Source organism: Amblyomma americanum, chromosome 2 (genome assembly GCF_052857255.1).
Source record: "Amblyomma americanum isolate KBUSLIRL-KWMA chromosome 2, ASM5285725v1, whole genome shotgun sequence".
Lineage (NCBI taxonomy): Eukaryota > Metazoa > Arthropoda > Arachnida > Ixodida > Ixodidae > Amblyomma > Amblyomma americanum.
The window spans coordinates 14,045,467-14,064,830 of record NC_135498.1 but is presented as its reverse complement, the minus strand read 5'-3'; the positions used below and the strand labels follow the sequence as shown (position 1 = coordinate 14,064,830).

Below are 19,364 nucleotides of genomic sequence, written 5' to 3'. Positions count from 1 at the left end.
TTCCGCCAGTTGTCAAGATGAACGACCAATTCAGTCAATAAACAAGCATATATATTTTTAGCGCAACAATATGGGAGCCGAAGGCTGTCGATCTAAAACGCTTCGCGTCATTGTCAACCACCACGCAGGTTGTTCCCTTCAAGTGATTGGGAGTTTACCAGAGAGTGGGAGCTCTGAAGAATGCGGCATTTATGTACTGTCTAGCTGCGCACAGCGCTTGGAGATGAATTCTTAATTTACTTCATCGTTTTTTAGCGATAGCAACTCTAATAACTTCCCTCTTATAAAGGTGAAAAAAAAATCACACCACGGTTACAAGCATGTAACGTGAATGTTTGAGCCTTACCTGTGGTGGTACTGCAAAGACAGTTTCAGAAATATGTTCCGTTTTACAGCGGCAGCTGTTAAGCGGCCGTTCCTGGGTTTCGCGTCGCAGTAGTAGTAGTAGTCGTCGTCGGTGCGTCGCCATGGGAAACCACTCGGAGGTGTGATTACCCTGGAAGGAGGAGGGTATGACGAGCCACCTGCCAACCAAGGCAGGTGACGGGTGGCATGTGGCGAGTGGCGTTGCGTAAGCCGACGCCAGCGACGACGGCGCGAAATTGAAGAACGAGCTAATAAGCTATTCCCGGAGAGAGCATCAGAGTGTAGAATAACCAGGAGAGTCAGTGTAGCTGCTTGAACACTTCAATTAAATGCAGCTGCTTGCGCAGTACAACTGCAATCTTAATAAGACCTATGCTTCTTCATCGGTTGTGAGTAATAATAATAATAATTGGTTTTGGAGGAAAGGAAATGGCGCAGTATCTGTCTCATATATCGTTGGACACCTGAACCACGCCGTAAGGGAAGGGATAAAGGAGGGAGTGAAAGAAGAAAGAAAGAAGAGGTGCCGCACATACACTAAATGGTCTTCTTTCTGAACACCTACAGAATTTTCCACATCATACTGTTCTCTCCACTGATGCCTCCGGCAGCTGTGAGAAGGCGGCGATTGGCATATATTCGCAGGATCTAGATTGGAGCTACTCCGTTCGTATCCCTGATTATACTCCTATATTCTTCGCAGAGTTTTTGGCCATTGGTTTGGCTCTTCTCAAAATTCCCAGACATGTCGCACGGGTTCTTATTCTCACAGACTGCCTTTCAGTTATTGTCTCTCTCCAAAATTCGGAAAAATCTTTCTTGACTCGTTCACTTAGGTTTTTTGTTCCGAGAACAGTGCGCGAGATCCGTTTGGTCTGGGTACCTGGGCATTCAGGCGTCTATTTTAACGAGGTGGCTGATTTATTGGCAAGGTCAGCTCTCAGCGCACCTGTAATATATCCCGTCCCTCACCTCATTCTGTTAGCAGCTTCACGTTTCCAGCGGTTCCAACATATTTCAGCCACTTTGAGTGATCCGTTGCTGAATACCGTGGACTTTCAACACCTAAAGTACCCATGGAATATCCGGTGGTGTAAGTCAAGGCTTTGTGAAGTGTCCATGACGCTCCTGCGATGTAGAATCCCTCACTTAAACTTGTACTTATGCAGGTGCGGGTTCGCTGCGACAAACCTTTGTGTATCATGTGGGCAAGTTGAATCAATCGATCATTTTCTCCTCTCTTGCCGGCGGTTCGCGGTTCAGAGAAAGCAATATCTGAAGGTTCCTCTTTCGAGACTAGGACTGCCTCTGTCTCTTACAGTTCTTCTATCGTTCGGTGCGAGTGCCAAGGGATTCCCGTTAAGCAGTGTATGCGGCTACCTTCACGATTACATAAGTGCAACTAATCGATTATCCTGTTAGCTATACACAAAATTCTTTCGCATGTCCAAAAAAGGCTAGATTGATTCTATTCCGGATGACTCATACCTCTTGAATTCATTTTATTTTTCCCAATTTTTTTTATCTTGATTCAGTCTTCTGACGTTTCCTTCCCCGCGCAAATGCTTCATTGGCATTCTACCCTATACCTTGGCCAATCCCCCCACGTGGGTATGTGCCATATTACTTGAGGAGAAGAAGAAGAAGAAGATGGTGCCGTAGTGGAGGGCTCCGGAATAATTTCGACCACCTGGGGATCTTTAACGTGCACTGACATCGCACAGCACACGGGTGCCTTAGCGTTTTTCCTCCATAAAAACGCAGCCGCCGCGGTCGGGTTCGAACCCGGGAACTCCGGATCAGTAATCGAGCGCCCTAACCACTGAGCCACCGCGGCGGGGCTTGGTTGTGAGTAAGAACTCGAAAATCACTCATTCGTCTTATCGTCCTGTGTCCGCGGTTTTCCTATCTGTTTTGTAATGAAGCACTCGTCCTGCGCTTTCTCGCTTTATACACGACACGGGTGCACAGCACGCCACCCTAACGCTCGTATGGCAACCGCATTGTTTCACATAACCGAGTGCGATAAAAACTGGTTTTTGGGGAAAGGAAATGGCGCCCTAACAGTCTCACATAACGGCGGACACCTGAATCACGCCGTAAGGGAAGGGTTTATGTACAGGAGGAAGTGAAAGAAGAAAGAAAGAAAGAAAGAGGTGCTGTAGTGGAGGGCTGCGGAATAATTGCGACCACCTGGGGATCCTTAACGCGTCACTGACATCACAGAGCACACGGGCGCCTTAGCGTTCCGCCTCCATCGAAACGCAGCCGCCGTGGTCGGGTTCGTGCCCGGGAACTCCGGATGAGCAGCCGAGCGCCCTACCCACTGAGTCACCACGGTGGGTGAGATAAATGCGTTTATCATTGTATATAGACAAGTGAAAGCTGCAAATTCAGGGTGCGTGACAAAGCGAGGCGTTATGCTCGTCGCTCACTTCTAGAAACGACAGGTTATTATCCGGGGAGTGCATTCCTGAAATCACGTGATTGCTTGACAGGAATATTGATGCCACGGAGGAACGCTGGAAATGATCCAAGCAGCTGGCTTTCGTATTTATTTATTTGTTTATTCCTTAAAGGTCCACAAGAAACAATGCATGATGGATGGGCAAACAAGCAGGCATTAACACAAATACAGATGATCTTCGATGTCAATTTTAAAGTAACTGAAGTTGATGATGGTAGCCACTTACGATGGAAGGTGCACCGGCTAAGCTAGTACTTTACACGAACAATTAAGCGAAAAGTTGTCCCCGCGGTGGCTTCACCGCTGCTGTTCGACTTAGCGAGTAGGCTGTCAATCGGTTAGCACAGGTTTAGCACGCGGCGGCTTTCTCGGCGGCTCGGGCGCGGCCATGGGGGCAGCTAGCCATAAGGCTTCCCTCTCCCGAACATATGGTGCGTTCAAGGGCTATCGATAATCGGTATGACCCCGAATCCTATCGGCTACGCGTTTCCGCCCCACGCACAGCAGAATTTTTCAACTGCCGACGCTTCTCATGCTAGCGAGCACGTCGAATCTTGGCTTCAAACTGCGGTAGATCCGACGGTGGTGCGTCTGCCACGGCGAAGAGGCTGCGCTTCTTGCACGACCTCCACTCCGAGCAGCAGAGGAGACGAAGTGGCTACGGGCGCGTTGCGAGCGCCCGTGAGGCTGACGAAAGATCGGTCACGTGACCAGACCCTGCACGCGCCTCGCGCTTCCGTTGTCGTTTGCATTTGAGACCGCCGAGAGGATACACAATGTCTAAACAACGAAAAACTCCGACTTTACAGCCTCCTCCGACTTCGAGGCGTTACATGGCAGAATTCTTACCCTTTCTCCACCTTTCTTAGGGGAGCCCCTACCCGGCCACAAAGCCCTAAGTGGGCACGCTCATCTGTATCAGGATAATACGTAGGGCACCTATGCATTGAAGGACAGACTAAAGGCCTGGATGACAATAATCTACGAGGTCTGACTGACGGCGAGCCCGCGACCTGCGTCCACCTTTCTTAGGGGAGCCCCTACCCGGCCACAAAGCCCTAAGTGGGCACGCTCATCTGTATCAGGATAATACGTAGGGCACCTATGCATTGAAGGACAGACTAAAGGCCTGGATGACAATAATCCACGAGGTCTGACTGACGGCGAGCCCGCGACCTGCGTCCACCTTTCTTAGGGGAGCCCCTACCCGGCCACAAAGCCCTAAGTGGGCACGCTCATCTGTATCAGGATAATACGTAGGGCACATATGCATTGAAGGACAGACTAAAGGCCTGGATGACAATAATCCACGAGGTCTGACTGACGGCGAGCCCGCGACCTGCGTCCACCTTTCTTAGGGGAGCCCCTACCCGGCCACAAAGCCCTAAGTGGGCACGCTCATCTGTATCAGGATAATACGTAGGGCACATATGCATTGAAGGACAGACTAAAGGCCTGGATGACAATAATCTACGAGGTCTGACTGACGGCGAGCCCGCGACCTGCGTCCACCTTTCTTAGGGGAGCCCCTACCCGGCCACAAAGCCCTAAGTGGGCACGCTCATCTGTATCAGGATAATACGTAGGGCACATATGCATTGAAGGACAGACTAAAGGCCTGGATGACAATAATCTACGAGGTCTGACTGACGGCGAGCCCGCGACCTGCGTCCACCTTTCTTAGGGGAGCCCCTACCCGGCCACAAAGCCCTAAGTGGGCACGCTCATCTGTATCAGGATAATACGTAGGGCACCTATGCATTGAAGGACAGACTAAAGGCCTGGATGACAATAATCCACGAGGTCTGACTGACGGCGAGCCCGCGACCTGCGTCCACCTTTCTTAGGGGAGCCCCTACCCGGCCACAAAGCCCTAAGTGGGCACGCTCATCTGTATCAGGATAATACGTAGGGCACCTATGCATTGAAGGACAGACTAAAGGCCTGGATGACAATAATCCACGAGGTCTGACTGACGGCGAGCCCGCGACCTGCGTCCACCTTTCTTAGGGGAGCCCCTACCCGGCCACAAAGCCCTAAGTGGGCACGCTCATCTGTATCAGGATAATACGTAGGGCACCTATGCATTGAAGGACAGACTAAAGGCCTGGATGACAATAATCTACGAGGTCTGACTGACGGCGAGCCCGCGACCTGCGTCCACCTTTCTTAGGGGAGCCCCTACCCGGCCACAAAGCCCTAAGTGGGCACGCTCATCTGTATCAGGATAATACGTAGGGCACCTATGCATTGAAGGACAGACTAAAGGCCTGGATGACAATAATCCACGAGGTCTGACTGACGGCGAGCCCGCGACCTGCGTCCACCTTTCTTAGGGGAGCCCCTACCCGGCCACAAAGCCCTAAGTGGGCACGCTCATCTGTATCAGGATAATACGTAGGGCACCTATGCATTGAAGGACAGACTAAAGGCCTGGATGACAATAATCCACGAGGTCTGACTGACGGCGAGCCCGCGACCTGCGTCCACCTTTCTTAGGGGAGCCCCTACCCGGCCACAAAGCCCTAAGTGGGCACGCTCATCTGTATCAGGATAATACGTAGGGCACCTATGCATTGAAGGACAGACTAAAGGCCTGGATGACAATAATCCACGAGGTCTGACTGACGGCGAGCCCGCGACCTGCGTCCACCTTTCTTAGGGGAGCCCCTACCCGGCCACAAAGCCCTAAGTGGGCACGCTCATCTGTATCAGGATAATACGTAGGGCACATATGCATTGAAGGACAGACTAAAGGCCTGGATGACAATAATCTACGAGGTCTGACTGACGGCGAGCCCGCGACCTGCGTCCACCTTTCTTAGGGGAGCCCCTACCCGGCCACAAAGCCCTAAGTGGGCACGCTCATCTGTATCAGGATAATACGTAGGGCACATATGCATTGAAGGACAGACTAAAGGCCTGGATGACAATAATCCACGAGGTCTGACTGACGGCGAGCCCGCGACCTGCGTCCACCTTTCTTAAGGGAGCCTCTACCCGGCCACAAAGCCCTAATAGGGCACGCTCATCTGTATCAGGATAATACGTAGGGCACATATGCATTGAAGGACAGACTAAAGGCCTGGATGACAATAATCTACGAGGTCTGACTGACGGCGAGCCCGCGACCTGCGTCCACCTTTCTTAGGGGAGCCCCTACCCGGCCACAAAGCCCTAAGTGGGCACGCTCATCTGTATCAGGATAATACGTAGGGCACATATGCATTGAAGGACAGACTAAAGGCCTGGATGACAATAATCCACGAGGTCTGACTGACGGCGAGCCCGCGACCTGCGTCCACCTTTCTTAGGGGAGCCCCTACCCGGCCACAAAGCCCTAAGTGGGCACGCTCATCTGTATCAGGATAATACGTAGGGCACATATGCATTGAAGGACAGACTAAAGGCCTGGATGACAATAATCTACGAGGTCTGACTGACGGCGAGCCCGCGACCTGCGTCGCGCCCATCCCACAACACCGGGAACCCTGCGCAAACTCCCCTTCATACAAGCATGTTTCAAAAACAGGCTCGCATTCAACTCGATAAAGGTGACAGTTATTACAAGAGAGTCACGAAGCGCACGGAATTCACGTAAGGTGTATCTGGTATCGCTGGGGCCCAGAGCGTTAAGATTTCTCAGGGTGACGCGCTCCGTGCGGCCGGTCTTGTTCTGCCATTTTTCCGTAGCAATAGTAACAATAATTATACTATAGTAATTCCCAGTTAAAATTACTCCCATTAATATAGATCACTCGAATTATATTTCTCGGGACAAAACTTTGCAAAGTCGATTCAGATTTTGTTGCACTGTAGTGACTGTTCCGACAGCGGATGCAGAGAGCCCTCTGGGGCCCATGTATTCCTGTTCTGTTAATAGGAAGAATGATCAGAAGCATAGCTCGACTGACCGAATCAGGTAGTTAATAATGTTTTTTTGTGGAAAGGAAATGGCGCAGTATCTGTCTCATATATCGTTGGACACCTGAACCGCGCCGTAAGGGAAGGGATAAAGGAAGGAGTGAAAGGAGAAAGGAAGAAATTTGAGGTGCCGTAGTGGAGGGCTCCGGAATAATTTCGACCACCTGGGGATCTTTTATGTGCACTGACATTGCACAGCACACGGGCGCATTAGCGTTTTGCCACCATAAAAACGCAGCCGCCGCGGTCGGGTTCGAATCCGGAACTCCGCATCAGTAGCCGAGCGCGCTAACCACTGAGCCATCGCGGCCGGTAATAAGATAGTTCCATTCCCGTGTTTTTAATCAACACCAGGGTAAGGCAAAGCGAAAGCATAGATGCTTAGTGACTGTCTTTTATTTTGGGGTTTCATGCGCTACAATGGCAGGGTCGATGCATCTTTCCATTTGCCGTATTTCATAAATGGCTATGAACGGAGCTCTCCCAGAAGCTTCCGCGACATAGACGCGTTGAACAGCGCTTAGCTGACTATAGTGCAGATATTTACTACCGCTAAAAGGAATACGAACAGTCGTATTGGGATACTTTAATTTCCATTTCACTGCCGACATCTATGCAAGATGGCTTTAATCACCATGTGTTTGTTCTTAACATTTTTTACGAAACTCTATTATGCATGGTTTCCTTTATAGAAAGTTTTTTTTATGGGGGCTAATGTGTCTTTAATAACGAGGTATGACTGCGATAAGAACAACAGCAACCACAGTAACTGTGTGACATTGCCATTCGCCCACTTGAACTGGCGAGGGAAAAGGTTGCCCCCCCCCCCCCCCCCCCCCCCTTTATTTGAACGTTTGATGCTACGCGAGCGTTCTACACTAACTTTTTCGAGAGAATCTCGTTTTGGAACCGTCACGCACAGTTATTAAAATGCAGATTTTGACGCTCCTCTGAAGTGAACCAACAAGTGCTTCCCTTCAAGGCACGTAAACGACCCTCCGGTCGGCTCCTGTCCGGGCGGATCGTTTCAAAATGGTGGTCAAATGAACATAAGTTTCTCAGGTGACGTTTACGTGCATGTATTGTTTTGAAAATCGGATATCGTTCAGTCTGCCTTTCTGAACTTTTTAGTTAGCAAGTCGTGGTAATTCGAAGGCATGTTAGGAAAGCTGATATTACATTCGTGTCTTTTAACGTGGTTGTGCGTGAAATGATGCTGGTCAAATCTAGGCGAAATATCCTACGAAATGGGACCCGAGTTAAGCTATGGGGAACGGCGTAGTGCTGGTGACGTTCTCCGTGGCCCACGATGGAAATTCTCCAAGTTCCATCGTAAAGCGTCCCCAACTGATGATCAGAGCCACGCAGACGATGATGCTGATGATGGTCATGACCACACCTGGATAGATCTGTTGAGGAAGAAGACGGAATAGCAGGCAATGAGGTTTGTTGGAGTTTCAAATATCTCAGGTTTGGGTGCACTACTGGATGCCACGCTAGCAATGCTGTAGTGGAGACAGATAACATGGTTCAAACAATAGCACTAACAGGCGAAACAGACGACATACGATGCTCAGATAGAAGGACACTAGGCATTGACTAAGTCTTTCTTGAAATGCAAGCAAGTATAAGGACAAAACGAACGGCCTAGATGCGTATTCATGAGTAGCATAGTGAATTTTTTTTTCATGCACACTCGTACAAGTAAAGGAATGCTAGGAACAGGAACGCAATTCAAGTGATTAAACGCTTGCTTCTCATTTCATTTCCTTGCCGAGAATAGCCTCACTGCTGCTAGCGAGAGTGCAGTACACACCCTGAGCAGGAGTAGATCCGTTACGATTCTTCAGAAACAAAAAGTCTAGCATAGCCAGGAGCTGAACCTTGCACCTTTCAGTCTGTAGACGCACGCGTTATCTCTTCAGAGCATCTGAGAAAGGCGGGATCGCTTTTAAATAGGTGTATATGCTGCAACTATAGACTCTCGAGACTTCTTCCTCTGTACGTTTTGTGAACTCCAGAAATCAAGCTGGCCAATGTTCCACATATGCTTGCCGCGTTAGAGCATGCACAGCTCATTAAACGATGAAACAATTCAGACACTAACTGCACAACTCATAAAAACTTAAGAAGATTGTTATGACGTACGGTACGTTCAAGACCTACCGTACGTGAGCAGAGATCAGTGGCTTCGTATTGCATATTTTACGCGGCCGTGTACGACCACATGAGCCCACTATACTGCTCAGTCTTGTTTTCTAGGCACTAGAAATTCATCGCACACTCTTGCACTTATGTCTACCTCGCTTGCTCAAAGGAACCCGACAAAGCGTCCCATGTATGGACAGGCATCGTTGTGTCCACGACTGAATTGGTAGCTTTCTGACCTCCATTATAAAAATGGTCTATAGGCAGTCTGTAGACTTCATACCATCTCTATTGCCTTTCTATAAATATTTATTTTTCTCTATACGTAATCAATACACTGTCTATCGATAAAGGTCTACTAAATGTGTATGGTCATAAATCTATATATTGTCGGTAGACTGTCTATGGGATTTGTTTTGCTTATAGACTATTCTCTAGGATTTGTCTATAGACAGTCTATCGACTTTATAGACAGAAGTCTCTGGACACTTTATAGACTGTCTAAAAAGTTTGCAAGGGCTGTGCACTGCGGTATGAGAGGGTGCAGCGTTTGTGACGTCAAATCCACACCCACAGAGTTTTAATAACGAACGTGACCTGACCCAAAATCTTTCTCTTCTATTCATAAGATTCTTGCTGCCAAAAATCCATACTACGTTGTAATTTGAGAAAGGCATCATTTGCCGTACCGTTTTCGCGCTTTGCATCCATCAATTTTTTGTGATATCTCAACAAATAGAGCCTCAGCTCTCCCTCCTTTAGGGCTCTCCTTCCGCACTAAGCTTATTAAACCCTACGGGGCCAGAATAAAACGTTCATCCTACCGCCCGCGATGTTTGCGTCTATCTCAGCCAGGGCCGGACCGCCATGGCAATGCAACATTTTGAAATGACCCAACATTTCTGGGCGTAAATGACGACTCCAGCTCGAAATTATTCAACATCGCTAAACTTTGCAGCATGCCTCTGCAGGCCGTTTTGTACGCATGCGTGGACGTGGTCAGATGTCTAAGCGGTAGCAGTCCAGTGGTTCCTTTAATAATAATAATAATTGGTTTTTGGGGAAAGGAAATTGCGCAGTATCTGTCTCATATACCGTTGGACACCTGAACCGCGCCGTATGCGAAGGGATAAGGGAGGGAGTGAAAGATGAAAGGAAGAATAGGTGCCGTAGTGGAGGGCTCCGGAATAATTTCGACCACCTGGGGATCTTTAACGTGCACTGACATCGCACAGCACACGGGCGCCTTAGCGTTTTTCCTCCATAAAAACGCAGCCGCCGCGGTCTGGTTCGATCGCTCTCATTTTTTGTAGCAACGTTCTATGCAGCTGTGTGTTCACAGTGCCGTCACGCCTACTCTTACAAACGCCGCTAGCATACTTTTCTACGATGAATAGCCTAATACCGGGAGGGGCGCGGAGAGCTAGACAGAACTAGAGTAATTGGCATACGTTGAAGCACCAGTAATTGATGCGGTGCCGGCATGCTTTATCTGACACCCCTGATTACTTCGAACAAGTCACGCTTTTGTGGCCTTCGGGCCATGTTGAGAGGCCTGAGCCTCAGGCAGATGATCAGTGTTGCTGTTTGTTCTGACCGTTTTATTAAAGAACGCTATTCGAAAAGCTACCACTGATTCTTTCCCCACCTGGGCCGAGACAATGCAACAATTCCGCTTCTATTCTCCTTTTATTGGGTACAGCCGTCGTCATTAGCCCCAACGAAGAAACATCTCTGTCGTAGCCAAGATTCGCTAGTCACAGTGCAGGATACCAAGGTTGGAACATATTAGAAGAGAAATATAGTGGGAGGACAGTTATAAATCCGCGAGCAGACAAAAACGAGACAACACCCTTGCCGACATTTGTTTTCTTGCTGTCTCACCCTCGCTCTGTTTACGTAGTTTTAACTTCCCTGGACAAGAACCGGGAAGCCCGCAAGAACGTTTCACAAGAAAAACGAATCACGTTCATTCTACCGCCTCTGTATACATTGGCACTGTTTTCGTCGCCTCTTAACCTAACCTGCAGAGGCGACGGACATCTCATTCTGTGAAAGACGGTCCTCCGGTCTGCTCCTCGAAAAGTACGGTCGTGCAAGGACAACGTCCTGTACTGTCCGACGGCACACACCCGACGTACCATGTCCCGACAGCCCATGCCTCCCATCTCGTAGACGAGGGCGTTGGGCGGAGTGGACGCCGGCAGGAGGAACGAGAACGAGCACGCCAAGGTCACGGGCATGGCCAGCAACATCGGGTGCACCCTCAGACTGACAGCCTGCAAGGAGCGCATGCATGCACGTCACATTCGGCACAGTCGATCGTCATTATTAACGCGTTATTGGCCCCGCCCTTGCAAAAATATCTTTAGATAGTGTATAGACTGCCCATAGACTTCTGTCTACAAAGTTCATAGACGGTTTATAGACGAACCCTAAAGAACAGACTATAGGCAATACAAATCCTATAGACAGTCTATAGACAATCTATAGATTTTTAGCCATGCACTTTTAGTAGGCTTTTGTCTATAGACAGTCTATAGACTATGAATAGACAAAAAGAAATATCTATAGAGGGCAATAGAGTTTATAAGAAGTCTATATACTGTCTATAGACCATTTTTGTAATTCAGCGGAAAACACGGCCGCGTCGTCATCGGCGGCGACGCCGTGAGCGAAAAAAAGTCCAGACAAGCAACATAGGCGTGTCAGCTAGGTCACTCGACCTTATGACGTCATCACAACCTGCCTACTGGTCTGTGAGGGAACTGCCCACCGTGGCACGTGGCAGTTATTGATTGGTCGCGAGAGGTTGATCGGGAAGAGAAACCAGGGCCCCACCGGTGGCTGTGCTTGAAACTGCTTGTGCCGGGGCAGTGGCGCATCGCTTAACCGCTGCACCAGTGCGCCAGGAGTGGTACGGGGACTCCCAGCAGTCTATGAATACACAGTAGAGAGCTTCCAATTCTGCACATATGAGCACTAATTAAACCGTGAACGTTATCGCGTCGTATACGTTTAAGGCGGAGCTCAGGTGTCCCCTCCAGGTTTTTTTTTTTTTCTGCCCGTCTTGTACAAAGCGCTGCGGCTAGATCATATGCAGGGCTCCAACAACGACGATGTCCGCGTAGACTTTGAGGACTTTGTTTCTTTTTCGTGGCTCTTTGTCCTCTTACAGACCTTCCAACTCTTCTCTCCTCTCAACCACTTCAGGCATTAGGCAAGTCAAAACACTAATCGCCATTGTGTCTTGTGTTCTTCGCTCTGGTTTTCAGGCGATCGCTGAATAGTTTTTAGTACATCACACCATATATGAGGGCTGAGTAATTAAGCGCACAGTCTCATACTAAACCCAGTAAGGTTAATACTTTACAAGTGATAACGATCAGTGTTAGGTATGAGTAAAATTAATTTTTACAGCCAGGAGATTGCATAGTAAGGTACGACAGCACAGGTGTCAGATCGGCATAACCCGCTGCCTATCCATAATGTCGAACCACTAACAACGGTTCGTGTTAGCCACTATGCACGGATTTTGCTGGAATGTGAACGCATACCGTGTCCAGTACCACGGGAATCAGCATCGTGCAGACGCCCGCATTGCTGAAGAGTTGCGTGAGGGCGGCCGTCAGCAAGCATAGCACCGTCACAATCAGGGTGTCGTCGAGGCCCCCCAAGTTGAGGAGACACTCCGCAATTAAATCCGACAGCCCGGAAGCCTGAGAAAGAAATCGGAAAGAATGCGGCCCCAATTCTGAGCACAGAAAGTACGTGAGGCGTCATATCAGTCTATCGGTATGAGAGGTCTGTGATGAACGGCTAAGGAGTTTTGGTGTGTACCGGGGCTTAAAAAAAATTTTACACGTTTATCATTTGCTTCCAGAAGTTAAGACCAAGCGAAGTCGCTTGCTTTTTCAGCCCTATCAACGCAACTGATCACATCGTAATAGAAGTAAACACAGCGTTAATTTTTACACAAACCACACAGAAAGACCAGACAGGACGGACGCCCGTCGTGTCTGGTCTTTCTGTGTGGTTTGTGTAAAAATTAACGCTGTTTTTACTTTTGTTACACAATGTTATACCAACTAGCCCAGCAAGAGGTACTGATCACATCCTCCGCAAATAAGTCTCGGCTACAGCTTAAGACAAAGTGCGCAATCTATAGAGGACGAGATAAAGAGCAGTCTCGTGGCGTGGGCGTCGGTCTATCATGATAGCGGATAATGAGACAAAAGAACCCATCGTGCAGTCTAAAGCGGCCGCTGTCTAAGCTCTTTTTTTCGCACGGCCTCTTCACTCATTCACAACTATCTCCCACTGCCTTCTTTCGAGCTTCATTGGTTGAAATGAAGCCACCAATGTCTAGTGCGCTCGAGCAGTTCATGTTTTGGACAGGTGCAAGCGACAGACGGCGGAAGCTGCGAAGCACGCACCTGCCATTTCGCATGGGCATTTGGTGCCTCGTGAAAACGGATCACGCCTGCATCACAAGAGTGCATTTGTTTTGTACCGCTTTTCTGGGTGAGAGGCGTATTTTCGCTCACTCATCAAAGGCGCCAAATCTAGTGAAAATTTGCTGAAAGCGTAGCCGTCAGCCAATAAACGACAACGGTTCACCACATCGCCAAACAGGCACATTAATTTCGTGTTGCAAATTAACGCCATTCCTTGTGGCCGTCTTGAGTATTTTCGTGCACAGCAGGTGAGGCGAAACGAGAGGAAATTATAGATGCGATGACATCCGAGTGTGTTTCATGTACGTGGGTTCAGCGCGAAGGCTCCGACCCAGGGCACTTGCCCCGTCATCTTCTCTTCCGTAATAATATCATTCCGGCACTGGTGTTTGGTCTACGAAGCTGAATAACAGGGACGAGAAGTGTGAGAATATTTACTGTGCAGCTGTCGTCAGGTGTGACACACAGTATGCTCTGAGCTAGGGCGCTTAGCCCTATCAGACTGTGTGAGTCAGGCATCAGGATGCCAACAACGTGCGCGGAGCAATGCACTGTCTGGAGATTCAAACTTTCATAACTTCAAAGACTTTGTTTCTTCCTTACGAAGAAAAAGAAAGCTGAAGCAAAAGGCCTGTAGCGCCTGACGAGGTCTCAGCTTCCTTGTACCGTTTTCAGTACAGTGCAGACGTAAAAAAATGAACATGTACAAATCAAGCAAACATTCAACGTATTACAGAACAAAGCAAAGAGAAGGAGGCACGCACATTGCATGAAACGCGATCACGGCGATCACGGCGGCTTCGCTTGCGCACAGAAAACAAATAGGTGAACTACGCAAGATTTTTCAATTATATCAATACTGTTCAGGCACAAAAAGGGGCTGTACTTATTAGGTAAGTTAAGATTGTGTGCTATTGGATTAGAGGATTGTGTCCTCCCCATTTCGACAGCTACGATTACCTTGGCCGCGTTGGAAAATGTGAGGCTCCCGGAAATCAGGAAAATGAGGTTCCAGTAACACTTGGGCGCCATATGGCGCCAAGTGAGGATTGGGTCCAGGGGCTTCAATGGGTTGTTGAAGGCTTCGCTCTGTCGAGAACGCGGGATGATGAACAGCGGCATGCACGCCATCAACACGCCAGTGGTCACGCTCACCTGCCTGCGAGCGCCACAGGGGGGGGGGGGGGGGGGGGGGGGTATAAACACCGCTGTGTTCTGGTAAAAGCGAGTAAAATTTTTGTGGGGCCTATTTTATAGCAACCGGATACACGAGAGGTGACTAGAAGCGGTGAAATAATCCCAGATCTAGGTATGGTGAAAACGAAGCAATTTCCAAGAGTGCTTCGATAGGAATTCCGGGTGGATCGGAAACTCAGCGAACAACAATAGGACCTGCTCTGCACGTTTTGGAAATGCACCGCAGGTGATTAATAATATGAACAGCACACTCATTGCCGTGTTTCTTGAAGTACTGTCGGCATCTTCTGAAGTAAAATATTGGCAATATCTGGAGCACAAGAGCTTTGAACAGCTTTAAAAAAAATTCGTTATAAGTCCAACTTAAATCTTCATTCGTAAGCTGGTAATCTTTTTGTATCTCACTTCTGATGGGTTCGGGTATGAACCCTGACAATATGGGCACAGGCAGAACGGTAATTATTTCCCTATACCTCGTGTTATAAACACAAGGTGTGTTTTACTTTTATACGTGGCAGTAGGAGCTCAAGAAAAACGAAATCAGCTGCCATTAAAGCATGCGAATGATTCCGCCTCCACAGGCTTGTGAAATCGTATCTTATTCCAACTTCTGAAACCTTGAGGCCTGGCTTTTTGCGGTTTGTGTCAGATACTCACTCGTCCTCAGGCAGAAACGCCGTCCAGCTGAAGCGGGAGTCGCGAAACCTGAACAGCCACAGGTAGACGAGTAGCACCATCAGAAGCAGCACGGCGAGTTCGTCAGACCTGCAGCGTCGGGAAATACGCGCTTTGTGCGTAGCATCCTTTTGACAGAGTGCAATCTTGCGTGCAGCGGCATGTGTAGGGCCCACTCACACACGTAATTTCTAAAAACGGTGCGATTCATTTCACGCCTCAACTTACAAGCAGTTTCAAGTGCTAGATACTGTAGATGTCACTTGCAAGTACCGTTGTCAGCGACGTCTTAAAGCGTCCATTTGAAGCCAGCAGCTTCTACGAATAAAGTCAAGCTGAATTCTTGAGATTTCTTGACGAAAAGGGTTCAGCTTAAGTTAAGCGCAATACAGTGAGCCATGGAAAGAAAAATACTAGGGGTGGCGTTAAGAGACCGGAAGCGGGAACAGTGGGTCAAGGAATAAACGCGGCTTAATGACATCCTAGTCGAAATCAAGAGGAAGAAATGGGCTCGGGCAGAGCATGTACTGCGAAGGCAAGATAACCGCTGGTCCTTAAAGGGTAACGAGTGGATTCCAAGAGAAGGCAAGCGCAGCAGGCGGCAGCAGAAGGTTACGTGGGCGGATGAGATTAGGAGGTTTGCAGGCGTAAGGTGGGCGCAGCTAGCAAAGGACGGGGTTAATTGGAGAGACATTGGAAATGCCTTTGCCCTGCAGTTGGTGTAGTCAGGATGATGATGATGGTGATGATGATCATGATGATGATGATGATGATGATGATGGTGGTGGTGGTGGTGGTGGTGATGATGAATGATAGCACCTATCTTTGCGTGGCGCCCTCAACCCCTTCGCTCAACTCCTTTCTCCCTGAAAAAAAGATACAAAACGTGCAGAATGACACGTGTTTTCTCAAAAGCCACCTATAGCTTAACATCGTGCACATTGATTCAGCTGTGTCTTCAGAAACAAAGGCGCACACGTTCTAGCTTGTATGTATCAGTTAAGCGCGATATCTCCATCATCCGTTCTTTCTATTTTTTTTTTTGTTAGTAAGCAACCGTCCGCGAACCTGTCAACGCTAGGACGCCTGATCTCGGAAACATTCATGAACCTCTACGGCTGACTACTATATCGTCTCACTGACAGTACAATTGCGACATTCAGTGATTTCAATTTCTTGCTCAAAGAACATAATTATTCTCTCTGAGGAACGCGGACGACCTTTCTCGGTGATGAGCTATAGCCACTGTGAAGTGCTTCCTCAGGCAAGGGTCAAGCAGAAAAACCAACCGACCTTTCTCGGCGACAAAGAGAAGTGAAGAGCATAAAATGCTCAATGGCTGGGAATGTGACAGAGCCATGCTGTAGGACGCGTTGCTGTAGCTAAACCGAACGCATGAAACTCTCACGGGATTGCTTTGTGAACATGCGTTCGCGGTTGCAGAGTGTATTGTTCATTAATTTCTTCGAAATTAGAGTAGAATCTCCGCTTAACGGAGGTGGGGATGCTGGAGTCAGGATGTTCAGTTCTTTGAACGAGATAAAATTGCAAGTGACAGGAAAACTGCTACGCTGCGTGCATAATGGTCGGTTGTGATTGTTTCCGGGCCCCACGAGTACGACTTGATTGCGTTTTGAAAGTGCTACGAAATATATTTAGAAACGATTTCGTGCCTTAATACACAGAAGAAAAGCTATTCACGGCTCCAGTGGCTTGCACAATGATTTATCGCTATAGATTAGCAAATGCTGCGTAGTACCGACAGCTCAGTACCGACCATAAACATCTCCCATACCATTAGCTCTCAGACATGAACCGCTAAACTTTTTTTTTGTTTTAAAAAGCGCCGCGAAGAAGCTTCCGGAGCGGAAAACTGAGGCCAATTAAGTTTTTATACGCCATGAGAATCTTGAATAGCACAGGTAGTACCAATACCGTTCTCTTTCTCTTGTGGAAAAATGACATCAGATTAACAAAGAAAAAATATTAAACAACCTATTGTTCGGACCATAGGTGGAGCACCGGCTGCCACAGGTAGCCGGTACCGTCTATTTGTCTTCTTTAGAATAGGTAATGAAGACGAATTTTTTTCAACAATCTATGTAGCCTGTACGAAAGTTCTGAAAGTCTGCGCGCTTTAGCGGGGCGAGTAACACAAATACGGAGTCAGCAGATTGACCGAGATGGGTGTACTGACTTTTCATTCGCTGCAGTAATGACCAATATTGTAAAAGCAGAAAATATGAGGGCCATTTTTAAACAATTACACAAAAGAAACAAAACAAATCTTAATAAAGAGAGCCGCCCCTGATCCTTTAAAACTGATTTGTACTTTCATTGCTCCGAAGCAGCAGCCGCATACACAGGCAGCGACCTACGAAGTGCTTCTACGTGATTCAAGACTGATGCGGTCGTGACCTGGAAGTAGACAGGCTCTGAACACGAATACGCCTACATGAGACTAAAAGAGCGCAAGCTGTTTTCTAGCGCACACCATTTGTGTGGGCTAGAGGAGAGCTTACTCTCTTTTTTTTTTGTTATTTTCTGCTTAGAGTGTACTACCGGATACAGGCCAGCACAGGCTGAGACAGCAAAAGTTTTCTATGGCACTTTGTAGTAAGCAGGCGCGCTGTCATTTTTTTTCTCTCGTTGTCACTGATTTGCGCATGAAAAGTTATGTGGCAGTTGTATTAGTTTTACTGGTGAAGGCTAAAGAGAAAACAAGAAAAGGCCTAGCGCTTTGCCCGAGAGTACTAAGCACACATGAGGACTTTATAGCCTTTCAAACAGAGCGCGTATAGACCGCCGTTAATCCTACCTTATCCGACCGAGGCCCAGGTAACGCCTCTCAATTTCGCGTTTTATCTTCTCCTGCGTCGCCCTGGTTCCTTCCTCCTGTTCGGACCTGCGAACAAGTATTGTGATCATGAATTTTTATGGCGCAAGGGCATCTGTGGCCAAATAGCGCCACGGCACAAGGTATTTTTCGACTACTCAAGGTGGGGTCAAAGACTCATTTTCCAAGCATTTCACCCCAGATAAGCCGAGCACAAGGCCAGGGGTAAGCTTATACCCATTATATCACCGGTGGCTATCCGGTGGCACTGGGGTCAAACCCCGCACATCCCGCATGGGAGGCGGATGCTCAACCACTAGGCCACCCCTGCGGTACAGCAAGCGAGTTGTTGACGGAGCATGAGACAGTTCAATTTCTATACGGCAGCAAAATTAGCAATACGCGGTGGGCACTTAAAAAAACAGAACTTGTGAGTGAAAGCAACTGTGCGGTTTGAGAGAAGAATAGTCGGTAATGAACTCGTGAGTTGAAAATGACTAGCTGCATTCTATTGTTTTTTTTCGCCCACAGATTGTCTTCGGATAACCCAAAAAGCAGAGGCCGCCTCTGTGCAGCTACATCGGGTCGTAGAGCTTCGTCATTTACTTAATAAGATGTGACCTTTTTTTTAACATATTCGAGTTCACTGTAATATAGACGCAGGGAACCTTTACACCAGCTGAACATAAAAAAACAAGGACATAGAATAAGACAGACAACACGAGCACTCGTGTTGTCTGTCTTATTCTATGTCCTTGTTTTTTGCGCTTTTACGTTCAGCATGGAAAGCCAACTCGCCCAAACGCGGCCTTATAGCAGCATAAGGCACCATTTTCAACTGTTCATGACTTAGCAAGCCGAACGACATTAGACGAGCGCCTCGACCTCTGTAGTTTGTGAACAATCATGAATAGCCTGCCAGCACCCAGTTTTTTTCTTTAGAAGGCTCCTGAGGGCACATGTATCTCTATTTGTGCTTCATCCGCAGCGAGCAAAGAAATGCTAGCGATACACGCAAGCAATTGTTTTAATAGACAATTTTGGGTTGATATTTTCCCCGTAATTAAATATAGGAGGAGGTAATGCGCAGTACATACAATGTGCTCAGCTGGCAACCGCTTGATTGATTAGAGAAATAGAGGCAGGGAAAAGAGAAGGCGTTGAGGTTAAGGCGCATTCAGATGGCCGAGATCGGAGCGGTTTTGCTCACTGACCGGGAGTCACGTGACATCCTGCTTACGCTCTGTGAGTCCGCTCCTGGTCCGCGAAGCGCAGTGGGGAGAAATGCCACAGC

The 19,364-nt window shown here is 48.2% G+C and overlaps 1 protein-coding gene across 1 annotated transcript in view; it reads right to left on the bottom strand.

The window, feature by feature from the left end:
- Nucleotides 1-7,633: 7,633 nt before the first annotated feature.
- The window catches only part of LOC144119546 (Na(+)/citrate cotransporter-like), a 45,493-nt gene continuing 33,762 nt past the window's right edge, over nt 7,634-19,364 (bottom strand). Inside the window, exons 9-14 of the mRNA XM_077652129.1 lie at nt 18,053-18,139; nt 15,217-15,324; nt 14,323-14,521; nt 12,463-12,624; nt 11,047-11,184; nt 7,634-8,166 (exon numbers count right to left, since the gene is read on the bottom strand). Of these exons, the coding sequence (XP_077508255.1) occupies nt 8,017-8,166; nt 11,047-11,184; nt 12,463-12,624; nt 14,323-14,521; nt 15,217-15,324; nt 18,053-18,139 (844 nt within the window). The 3' untranslated portion in view covers nt 7,634-8,016. The remainder of the gene's footprint in view (nt 8,167-11,046; nt 11,185-12,462; nt 12,625-14,322; nt 14,522-15,216; nt 15,325-18,052; nt 18,140-19,364) is intronic.